Source organism: Loxodonta africana, chromosome 19, assembly GCF_030014295.1.
Source record: "Loxodonta africana isolate mLoxAfr1 chromosome 19, mLoxAfr1.hap2, whole genome shotgun sequence".
NCBI lineage: Eukaryota > Metazoa > Chordata > Mammalia > Proboscidea > Elephantidae > Loxodonta > Loxodonta africana.
The window spans coordinates 15,433,810-15,444,827 of NC_087360.1; the positions used below are offsets into that span (position 1 = coordinate 15,433,810).

At 46.9% G+C, this 11,018-nt stretch overlaps 1 protein-coding gene across 1 annotated transcript in view; it reads right to left on the bottom strand.

The window, feature by feature from the left end:
• KSR2 (kinase suppressor of ras 2) overlaps window positions 1-10,596 on the bottom strand; it is a 407,276-nt gene extending 396,680 nt beyond the window's left edge. Inside the window, exon 1 of the mRNA XM_023559458.2 lies at window positions 9,751-10,596. Within this exon, the coding sequence (XP_023415226.1) occupies window positions 9,751-9,930 (180 nt within the window). The 5' untranslated portion in view covers window positions 9,931-10,596. The remainder of the gene's footprint in view (window positions 1-9,750) is intronic.
• Between the last annotated feature and the right edge of the window lie 422 nt (window positions 10,597-11,018).

Genomic DNA, 11,018 nt, shown 5'->3' on the forward strand with positions numbered 1-11,018 from the left:
CACTTGCCACATGCCGGGCACTCTGCTAAGCTCCTTAATGCATGACTCCACTTAATCATCATATCAACCCTATGTAAAATTATGCTCATATTATAAACAAGAAAACGGACTCAGAAAGGAGAGGTTACTTAGCTAGTAAGTGCTGAGCTCAGATTTGAGCCCAATCTCTCTTACTGCAGAGTCCAAGCCCTCCTTAACTACTTAACTACACTGCTTCGAGCACCTGCCCAAATTTCCAGGGACCCAATTAAGTTATTATTTCTGGGTCTTCATCTCACATCTCTACTGGTCCAGGAAAAATGGACACATCTGTCTTTGAAACGCATCCATCATTTTGATCAATAGCTGCCTAGTAACTCTAGGGGGCCCAGATTTTCAGTCTTCATAGACCAAGATTCTATTATGACTAAAGAGAGAAATCACCTCGATGTTCAAAATCTGTGCTGTTTCACAGAAAAACAAGGCAAGCCTCATGTGTAACTGTAAATTTTCTAGTAGCCTCAGGAGAAAAAGTAACAAGCAGCAGGTGAAATTAATTTCAATGTATTTTCTTTAACCCAATATATCTAAGATATGATTATTTTCAACATGTTATCCATGTAAAAATTATTAATGAGGTATTTTACACTATTTTCTTCATACTAAAAGTTCAAAATCTGGGGTTTATTTTATACTCACAGCATATCTCATTTCAGACTTGCCACATTTCAAATGCTCAATAGCTACATACGGCTGGCGCCTACCATACTAGACAGAGGGAGATGTCTCCCTGTCTTTATCTCCTCTTCCCTCAGCTCCATGACGGTCCTACTTCATTTCTATCAGTCCCATATTTCTCCTCAATAGACGTCCTCCGTAACAGTGACCAATGAAAGCATTTTCATGACAGAGTACACAATCACTGTGATTCTCATTAACCCTATAGAGTTTAACTCTGGTCCCATCATTACCGTGATCATCTGTTCTCCACATTTGCCTTCTATTTGCCCTCATCGGTCTTTCTTCTCTCCCAGGCTACGTCAGCCTTGGGAAATCTAGGGCAGAGGAGGAAGCCCGTCTCCCTTCCTACATCTGTGCCTGCCTTATTGTGGTTGTCTGGGTCAAGTCAGTGACTCTAAATCTCAGTAAACTCGCTTGTAAAACAGGAACAACCACACTTGTGGTCACAACCCACTGGGGAGATACTCCAAGGGTCATGGAAACACTGCTGAAGAAAATCACTCTGTATTTCGACATTCTTCTTCTATTTTTGTCCCTCTTCCCTTACCATTCCTCAGCTTCTCCATCCTCCTTTCCAGCTGCAGCGTGTCCCTCTTCTTCCTCAGCCTCTGAATATCTCTCCTTTCCCCAGGTCCCCAGTAGCACACCAGGGGTGATGAGGAAGGCCAGGCCTTGGGGCCAAGAGGGTGGAAGCCCAGAAAATGGCCAACTCTGTGGAGGGAGAAAGAGCCCTAGCTTTCTGCCCATTGGAAAGGGAAGGATAACAAGCTCCCTCGTAGCAGAGAAGGTAGTGAATCTCTCAGAAATAGCTCTTGTCACTGACTCAGAGCTGTGGGACTCCCCCCACCTCTAGGAGGACAAGGCAGAAGGAAAGGGACTGAGTCTTCACAGGCTGGCCACTCTTGTGTGGAAAGTCACCAGAGAATCCAGGTCCTTCCCAACTAGAAACAGTCAACATGAGATTTTAACCTGGCACAACAATTCTAACCTTAACCCTAAGCTTTCACTTATCAAAAACACAGGTAACCAAAAATTAAAATAAAAAATAAAGCAGTGCTCTTAAAAGCCTGTGAGCGGCCACCTAGATAATCCACTGGTCTAACACCTTCGGGAGCAAGGAATAATAAAGAAAACTAAAGGTACAAGGGAAAGATTAGTCCAACGAACTAATGGACCACATCTTCCACAGCCTCCACTAGACTGTGTCCTGCACAACTACACGGTACCTGGCTACTACCACTGACTGCTTTGACAGGGATCACAATAGAGGGTCCCCGAAAAAGCTGGAGAAAAATGTAGAACAAAATTCTAACTCAAAAAGAAAGACCAGATTTGCGCGTCCGACAGAGACTGGAGAAACCCTGAGACTATGGACCTGGGACACCCTTTCAGCTCAGTAACGAAGTCACTCCTGAGGTTCACTCTTCAGCCAAAGACTGGACAGGCCCATAAAACAAAACAAGACTAAAAGCGTACACCAGCCACAGGGCAAGGACAAGAAGGCAGGAGGGAACAGGAAAGCTGGTAACAAGAAACCCAAGGTTAAGAAGGGAGAATGCTGACATGTCATGGGGTTGTTAAGCAACGTCATAAAGCAATACGTGTACCAAGAGTTTAATGAGAAACTAGTTTGTTCTGTAAACCTTCACCTAAAGCACAAGAAAAAAATAAAATAAAAAATAAAGCAGTCCTGAGGATATGGGAGAATAGACACTTTCATACACTGCTGGTGAAGGGCAATTTGGCAAAACCTATCAAAAGTCTTAAGACTTTGCATGTCATTTGATCCAGCAATTCCATTTCTAGGAAGTAAAGACAAACAATAGCCATGAAGATGTCTATTACACCACTGTTTACAACAGTGTACAATTGTGAACACAAACATTCAACAATAGAATTTTGGTTAAATAAATTATACCACATCCATATAATACTACGTGGCCATTAAAAATAATCTTTAATAATATGAAAATACATTCCCAATATATTAAGGAAACTTCTTATCTCCAGGCTTCCTCAGAGCTCCAGACTAACATATTCAACTGTCCACCTGACAAACTTAACATGTCCAACAGAACTTGGCTGCCAAGCCGCAACCTACTCCTTCCTGGTCTTTTACATTTCACATAATGGCACTGCCCTTCACCCAGTTCTTAGGCCAAACACCCAAGATTAATGATCAATTCTTTATTTTCCTTCACTCTTCACATTCAACTCATGAGCACCTCCTGTACCCGCAACATTCCTAAATCCAATGACTTGCCCCATCCCACAAGCACCACACTACTCGAAGGCATGGACATCCCTGGCTAGGACTTCAGCAATAACCTCCGAACTATCTCCCTTCTCTCATTCTTAGCCCCTACAATCTATTTGCCCTGCAGCAATCAGAAGTATCTTTTAAAACACAAACCAGTCACTCCCCTGTTCAAAGGGTTTCTACGACCAGGGCCCTAGTTCCATCTCCCACTGTATCCATCATCCTTCCCCACCCACTCACTCCACTCCTAATACAGTGGTCTCCTTTCTATTCCAATGACATACCAAGTACATTCCCACCCAAGGAATTTGCATCTGCTGTTCCCTCTGCCTGGAATACCCTTCCCCAGATAATCCATGGCTTGCTTCCTCATGCCGGTAAATCTTCCTCAAGGGGGTCTTTGCTACCTCATACCTCTTATACCCCTCTCTTTCTCATGCCCTCCTTTGTGGTGGTGGTGGTTGTTTTCATAGCCCTGTTACACTGTTACATTAGATTGTTCATTGGCCCCCAGTGAACCACATTCCCTAGAATCCACACCCTCAATACAGTGCCTCCAACATTAACTCTGGACTTACCCATGAAAATTGCTTTGGCCCATGGGATATGAGCAAAGGTTTCAGAAGCAGAGGCTTAAGAATGGCTTGTATGTTGGGACTTGTCCTCCTGGAACACTGCTGCAGCCCTAATTTAAGAAACCCAGGCTATGAGACCAGAAGAACTAGATGGTGCCCGGCTACCACCAATGACCAGCACAACAGGGAACATAACAGAGAGTCCCTGATGGAGCAAGAGAAAAGTGGGGTGCACAACTCAAATTCTAGTAAAAAAGACCAGACTGAACAGTCTGACTGAGACTAGAGGGACCCCGGAAGACACAGCCCCTGGACTCTGTTAGCCCAAAATTAAAACCATTCCCGAAGCCAACTCTTCAGACGGAGATTAGACTGAACTATAACACATAAAATGATACCCGTCAAGAGTGTGCTTCTTAGCTCAAGTAGATACATGAGACTAAATGGGCAGCTCCTGTCCGTAGGCGAAATGAGAAGGCAGAAAGGGACAAGAACTAGTTGAATGGGCACAGGAAATACAGGGTGGAGAGGAGGAGTGTGCTGTCACATTATAGGGATAGCAACTAGGGTCACATAACAATGTGTGTATAAATTTTTGTATAAGAAAGTAACTTGAGCTGTAAACTTTCACTTATAACACAATTAAAAAGAAAAAAAAAAAGATACCCAAGATATCCTGCTGGAGAACTCATGTGGAGGAAAACTGAGGCTTCCCAGTCAACAGCCCCAGCCAAACACCAGCCATGAGAATAAGGCCATCTTGGATCATCCACTCCCAGATAAGCTACGAGATAACTGCAACAGCATGAGTGACCCAGGCAAGATCAGCAGAACTGGCCAGCTCATTCCACAAATTGCAGACTTGTGGGCAAATAAATGATTGTTATTTTAAGCCACAACATAAGCATTGGGATGGTTTATTACATAACAATAGATAACTAACACAATAGCAATGGCAGAGAGTACTAACTATTCAACAGAATCTGTTTCCTCCCGGAACCCACAGCTAGACTTCCTTTCCCATCTTCCTTGCAGTGTTGTGACTAAATTCTAGACAATGGGACTGCAAGCAGAACTGATGAGTGCAACTTCAGGGATAAGGCTTTTAAGAGGCTTTGTCTTCTTCACACTTTCTCCCCGCTTCTGGATGCACACAGCGACAATGCTTCAGAAGGGATGGCACCTGGAGCTTGGAAGGGAAAGGCCCACCAACCAGAAACACCTGTTTTGAACTGTTCTGTGAGCCAGAAAGACTTCTATTACATCGGAGCCATTACGCATTCAAGGGTCTATTTGCTACAGGCTGTTTTTATAAGTCCAAAACTTAAGAAGGGTATTTACATTCTTAGAGGCTGAAAAAACAAAAAAATCAAAAGGAGAAGAATATTTTGTAACCCATGAAAATGGTATCAAATTCAAATTCCAGGGTCCGTAAGTCAAGTTTCATCGGAAAATAGCCACATCCACTCATTTACGTACCATCCATAGCTGCCTTTCTGCTGTAACAGCACCCCTGAGAAGCTGTGGCAGAGACAGTGTGGCCTGCAACTCTGAGAACATTTACCATCTGGCCCGTTACAGAAAAAGTTTGCCGGCCCTGGCTGTAGACTGCCATCCGACTAATGTTTAAACATCTTTTTTGTTGTTTTCACTCCAACACCTTCAAAGACGTCTGTCTCCTCTCTCAAAGAGATGAAACTTGGTAGGTCTGACTCCCCCGTACTTAGTCAGGCCTCAGGAGTCAGCGACCTAAATTCACTTCCTATGACACTACCAGGTGCCCTCCATTCTGGATAAGCTGGTCTCTCAGCTGCCCCAGGAAGGCATAAGGATGCCATCATCTGGCTGTTATTCTTATCTAGACAGTGCTTCCCCCATTTGCCCCTTGTAATCTAAAGGCTCCTCATCCTTCAATCTCCTCAGGGTCCCCACCTCCCCGTCCGAGAAGCTTCCGTAACTGCTTCGCCAAATGTTTCCCAGGTGTATTCCACGGAACACCAATCCCAAGAGATATCCTTGGAAGGAAACACGCACATGTAGCACATTAAAGGCTCTGACAAGTCCTGTAGTAAAAATGCCTATTTCTCTTTGTTTAATTCCATCTTTCCCAAACTTAACTGTCCATAGAACTTATTTTGTCCACAGAACACTTGTTGAACACCAGCATCCAGTACAGGGCCTGGATTTCAACATGTGTTGAAAGAATGAAAAACGCTAACATCCCTCAGAGTTAGGGTTCCACAGAAGACACTTTGGAAATGCTGCTCAAGCTCGCTCTTTTCTCCCTCTACCCTGAGCTGTTCCCTTCCACGTCATCTATTCTGCACCAAGTAAAGCTAAAAATCATCATCATAATAGCTGTCATGTATTTAGCACCTACAGGCACTATGCTAGAAAAAAAAATGTTAGGGACAGCACTAAATTGATTGGGACTCAAGGCAACCCCATGTGTGTCAGAGTAGAACTGTGCTCCACAGGATTTTCAATGCTGATTTTTCAGAAGCAGATCCCCAGGCCTTTCTTCTGAGGCACCTCTGGGTAGACTCAAACCTCCAACCTTTCAGTTAGCAGCCAAGAGTGTTAACCATTTGTACCACCCAGGGACACGGACAGCACTAGATCCTTGAAATGTTGTCTCTTTTAATCCTAACCACTACGCTATGAAGTAGGTACTGTCATCCCATTATTGCCGTCTTGTCAATAATCAAGCTACAGGTCAGAAATTTAAATCATTAGTACAAGATAAAGTAAGTAGAAAAACCAGTAGTCAAAACTACATTTGGTCTAACTCCAAAGTTCATGAACTTTCTTCTCCACTATATGTCTCCTAATAACATACTGTGGTCAATATTGCTGACTATACGCCCAAAGGAAACCCTGGGGGTGTAGTGGTTAAGTGCTACTACGGCTGCTAACCAAAAGGTCAGCAGTTCGAATCCTCCAGGCGCTCCTTGGAAGCCCTGTGGGGCAGTTCTATTCTGTCCTGTAGGGTCGCTATGAGTCAGAATTGACTCAATGGCAGTGGGTTTTTTTAGTTATACATACCCAAGACCCATTGGTGCTTTCTTCCATACTAATAGAACCTTGATTTCGTATGTAATGGCATGTAAGCCCAGGCAGGGATCATGACCAGTCTAAGCCTACAACAATGGTGTTCCTGCTTCCCCACCTCCCAGCCTTCCCTGCAACTAGGAGTAGGCATCAGACCCAGTGCTGGCCATGAAGACATAATGAAACATCATCTAAGTCCTGGAGGGAGTGTCCTGGGAAAGACTTTGATACCTGAAGCAAAGGCGTGAGACCTTTATTCCTTCCAACTCACCTAGTCTTCCCTTCCTGCTTTGAACCTGGCTGTAATGGTGGAGAAAACCCTGGTGGTGTAGTGGTTAAGCGCCACAGCTGCTAACCAAAAACGTCAGCAGTTCAAATCTACCAGGCGCTCCTTGGAAACTCTACGGGGCAGTTCTGCTCTGTCCTAGAGGGTCACTATGAGTCAGAATCAACTCGACAGCAACACGTTTTGGTTTCTGGTAATGACGGAAGCTGTAGGAGTCATCTTGCAATCATGAGGGAAAGGCCGTAAGATTTAGTCCTGATATCGTTGACCTATTAAGCCAACAACCAAAGCAACCACATACCTCCAGATTTCTTGTTACATAAGAAAAAGAAACTACCATTGTTTCATCACCAGGACTGGGTTTTCCATTTCATGCAGCTGAACACATTCCTCATTGGTCCACACGCTATCTTTGTAGTATTGACTGTTTGCAGTCTCTCAGTATTTCACATGCATTATCAGCCTTGTCTCCCTCACCATGAAGAACATTTCTTGAAGACTAAGTCCATGATGTACGTTATTGTCTCAACACGAGCATAAGCCTGTGACTAAACTTTGCTTAAGATCAAGGTTTTCAGATGTAGTCTACTCAATTTAATGCTTTAGTGTTTCTGAGCGGGGCGTTTTCACCATTAAATGGCTTGAAATATGACAGTCGTCTCTTAAACAGTTAGTATTTCTCAAAGTGCCAGTATGAAAACACACACTAAAAGCATCTAAACGGTTTATTAAATGCAGATTCCTGGGCCCCAGTGGCATTAGACTCCCTGGGGCTAGAGACTGAGAATCAGCATTTCAGTACACTCCCTCAGAGGATGATGACGTACACAATTTGAGAATTTCTGGAGAAAAAAAAATTTGTGGATTCAAACCCCACGCGAGGATTGGCAGGACTTGGCTGGGCCTTGAGCCACCAGGCCCTCCTCAGTCGCCCAACCCTAGCCCTAGAGATTTATTTAGTCCCAACATAAATTGGCGTAACTGCAGGAGCCCCTGCCCTTGGTGATGCAGAGGAAGCGGCTGGCATGCTGTGTGGCATACTGGGGCTAAGAAACGAACAAACAGATGCACTCCCAATAACTGTCACCACCCACCATCCCAACGCCTCCATCCCCCAGTATAAAAAAGAAAACCGCTACACAGAAAGGAAGCAATGGAACCCAGTGCCCACTGTAACCACCACCACTCTCGAGGGAGTTATCAAAGGATGGAGCGTGCAGAAAAAACTCTTCAGAAACGTACAGAATGTGACACAAACTAGCCAGGGACTCAGGGCTCACAGGTACAGAAGGGACCTCAGGCTGGCCTTGGCGTGATTGATTTATTTAGTACATGCAGTTCTGAGCGGAATCTGCTCTTGGGCACTGTCCAGACAGAGACAGAAGGCTGGGCCCGAGCATCCCACACTTTTTCTCCCAGCAGCAGAGTCCTAGCCTAGACTGCTTCCCCAAGCTCCCAGAAAGGCAATGCCTGTACCTCCCAACATAATTCCCAGTCCCCCAATGCCCCTTGACATTTATCTCACTTCGTTTCTGAGGGTCATTTTCCCAGATGACAGGTGCACACAGAAATGAATCCCAGGTAGCAGACAGCATATTAAAACACACACACACTAACTCCTCTTTCAAATTGATGACTGTCCTGTATGCTGACATCCAGTCAAATTCAAAACCATGGATGTAAGAGACCTGCAAGTGAATTGGAGGCTATAATCAGCTCATCCAAGCTAAAAGAGGGGCATGAAGGTCAAAAGACCTGGCAGGTATTGAAGATTTCAGACCTTAGAAACTCCAGAGCCGGACGCAGAGGGAAAACTTCCCAGCGGTACACATGCCCACTCCGCCCAAGGGAGAACCCCTCTCTCTGGCTCCCAGCACCATCGCCATCACCCTCAGCAAACGCCAGTGAACGGGAGTTCCCAAATGTGAGCCGCTTTGAGGGAAGGAAGTGAGTTGAGTCTTTCAGAGGTCTAGAACAATGTGGACATCCTACGATTGCGTGGACACCAGCTATTTTCTAATGCTCTTGAAACCTTCCTCCTTGGACCAGCGGGCCCTCAGAAGAAATCGTTTCTGCCATCTTCTTTCTGAATAACTTTGCACCCCCTTCCCCCCCAAAAAACTGCTTGAAACTCCCCCTCAAGTTCTGTTGGAGACTCTTACAACACACCACAGATATTTTCCCACACCACCTGCGAGTGCTGATGGAGGCTTTTTTTTTTTTTTTCCTTTTACATGTTTTAGGCATGCAACAACTCACTGCATCAAAACGATTTGACTGGGAACAGGTAGCCCAGTGGGGATTTATTTTTTTCATGCATCTTGCCTCCTGACATGTGGATCACTGGGAAAAAATAACAAACCCTAAGGAGCAAAAGGGGGGCTGGGAAGGAGACAGAGAGGAGGAGAGGTCTATATTTATAGGCAGCCACATTCTGCGAGCAAAAACCACCTTTTGACCACCTGCAGAATGCGCAAGGTCACGTGGCTGCTCTGCAGCTCCTTAATGTATCACCCAGCACTCAAGCCCCCGTGGCACATAAACAAATTCACTATCGGAAAACACAGAGAACTTCCTTCTCAGAGAGAAAGCGAATGATAATGGCAACAGCAGCAACGATAATAAATAAGGAATAACAATCACTACTACTACTACCACCACCCAGCCAAGCGTGAAGACCACAGCAGCACAGTCAAGGGGTAGCCCATGCAGGCTTTGCGAAAAGAGAAATCACAGAAAATCAAATTATGCCCACCTTGTTACCTCCCCCCTACCCCCGCCGCGAATAGAATCAAAGGGAAAAGGGAGAAAGGAGAGCGAAGGCACGGTTGCTTTTCTCCCCTTTAGGCAACACCTACCTCCAGGGTCCGGATTTCTTTTTGCGTGAGGTCGTTGGAGGTGGCACATTTGGTCCTGAGCCCCTCCAGGTTGGAGATGCTGAGGTCTATCATGTTTTGGACCAACTCGCACTGCTGTAAGGCTTTTTGCAAACTCAGAGGCTGCTGCTCCTCGCTTTTCGTCATGTTTTCCTCATCCATCGCTTTTGCTCTGCAACCCCCCTGCCCCTCCTCCTCCTCCCAGAGAGAAAAAAGGGGGGGGAGCAGAGGTAGTCTACCCCCTACGCCTCTCCAACCACTGCGACTTCTCAACAATGTCTCGTGAAGAAGAAACCCAACATCTCACACAGGGTTGGGGAGAGGGGGCAGAAGAGGGGACGAGAGCCAAAATTTATTATTTTATTTTGGGGTGTCAAGCAGACTCCATTAGAAGGTCTTCTCTGAGTCTCTGGTCCCCGAAAAGGAGAGATGCTGTTTCTCAGAGGCAAACCAGGTGATGCGACGCTGTCTGTACACTTAGGGAGGAGGAGGAGGAGGAAAAAGAGGAGGAGGAGGGAGAGGAGGAGGGAAATGCGGAGGAGGAGAAGGAAAATAGCGCTCACTCTTTACACACCGGCTCCGTGAAGGACAAAATTATATATTTTTGGCTGGCTGGCTTTTATGTCAAAAAAAAATCTGGTTTTCCCCCCTCCCAGTTGCAGTGACATGGCATTGTCCACCGTTTGGGGTGCTTTAGCGCGTTCTCAAGATGCTGTCTGCATTGCTCCCGCGGCTGCGGCGGCTACTGCGGCTGGCTGCTGCCTCCTCGCGCTGCTGCTGCTGCTGCTGCTGCTGCCGCCGGGCTCCGGGGGTGACGGCTGCTGCATTCGCTCCTGCCTCGCTCCACACCGACATCTTGCCTGTCAATCAAAGGGAGGGGGAGCGAGGGAGCGCCGGCGAGGGATGGAGAGCGCGCGGGGGACCTGCCGGGAGCCGGTTGGCGGAGGCGCCGTGCGCGCAGCCGCCCCAGCCGGCCCGGCCCCGGCGCGCAGGGACCCGCCGGAGGAGGCGCGCGCAGGCTCGCGCACCTGGTCGGGCCGAGGGGCAGCTCCTGGCGGGGGCAGGGGCGGGGTTTCCAGGGATGCGGAGCTCGCGGGGCCAAGTGAAATTACAACCGGGCGCGCGTGCGTGCGTGCGTGCCGGCGAGAGAGTGCGGCGGGGCGGGGAGCGGGAGGGCGCGCGGCTGCCCAGGCTGCTCCCCAGGGCGGCGGAAACGGCACGAGTGTGCGGGAGCGTGGAGGCTGGCAGAG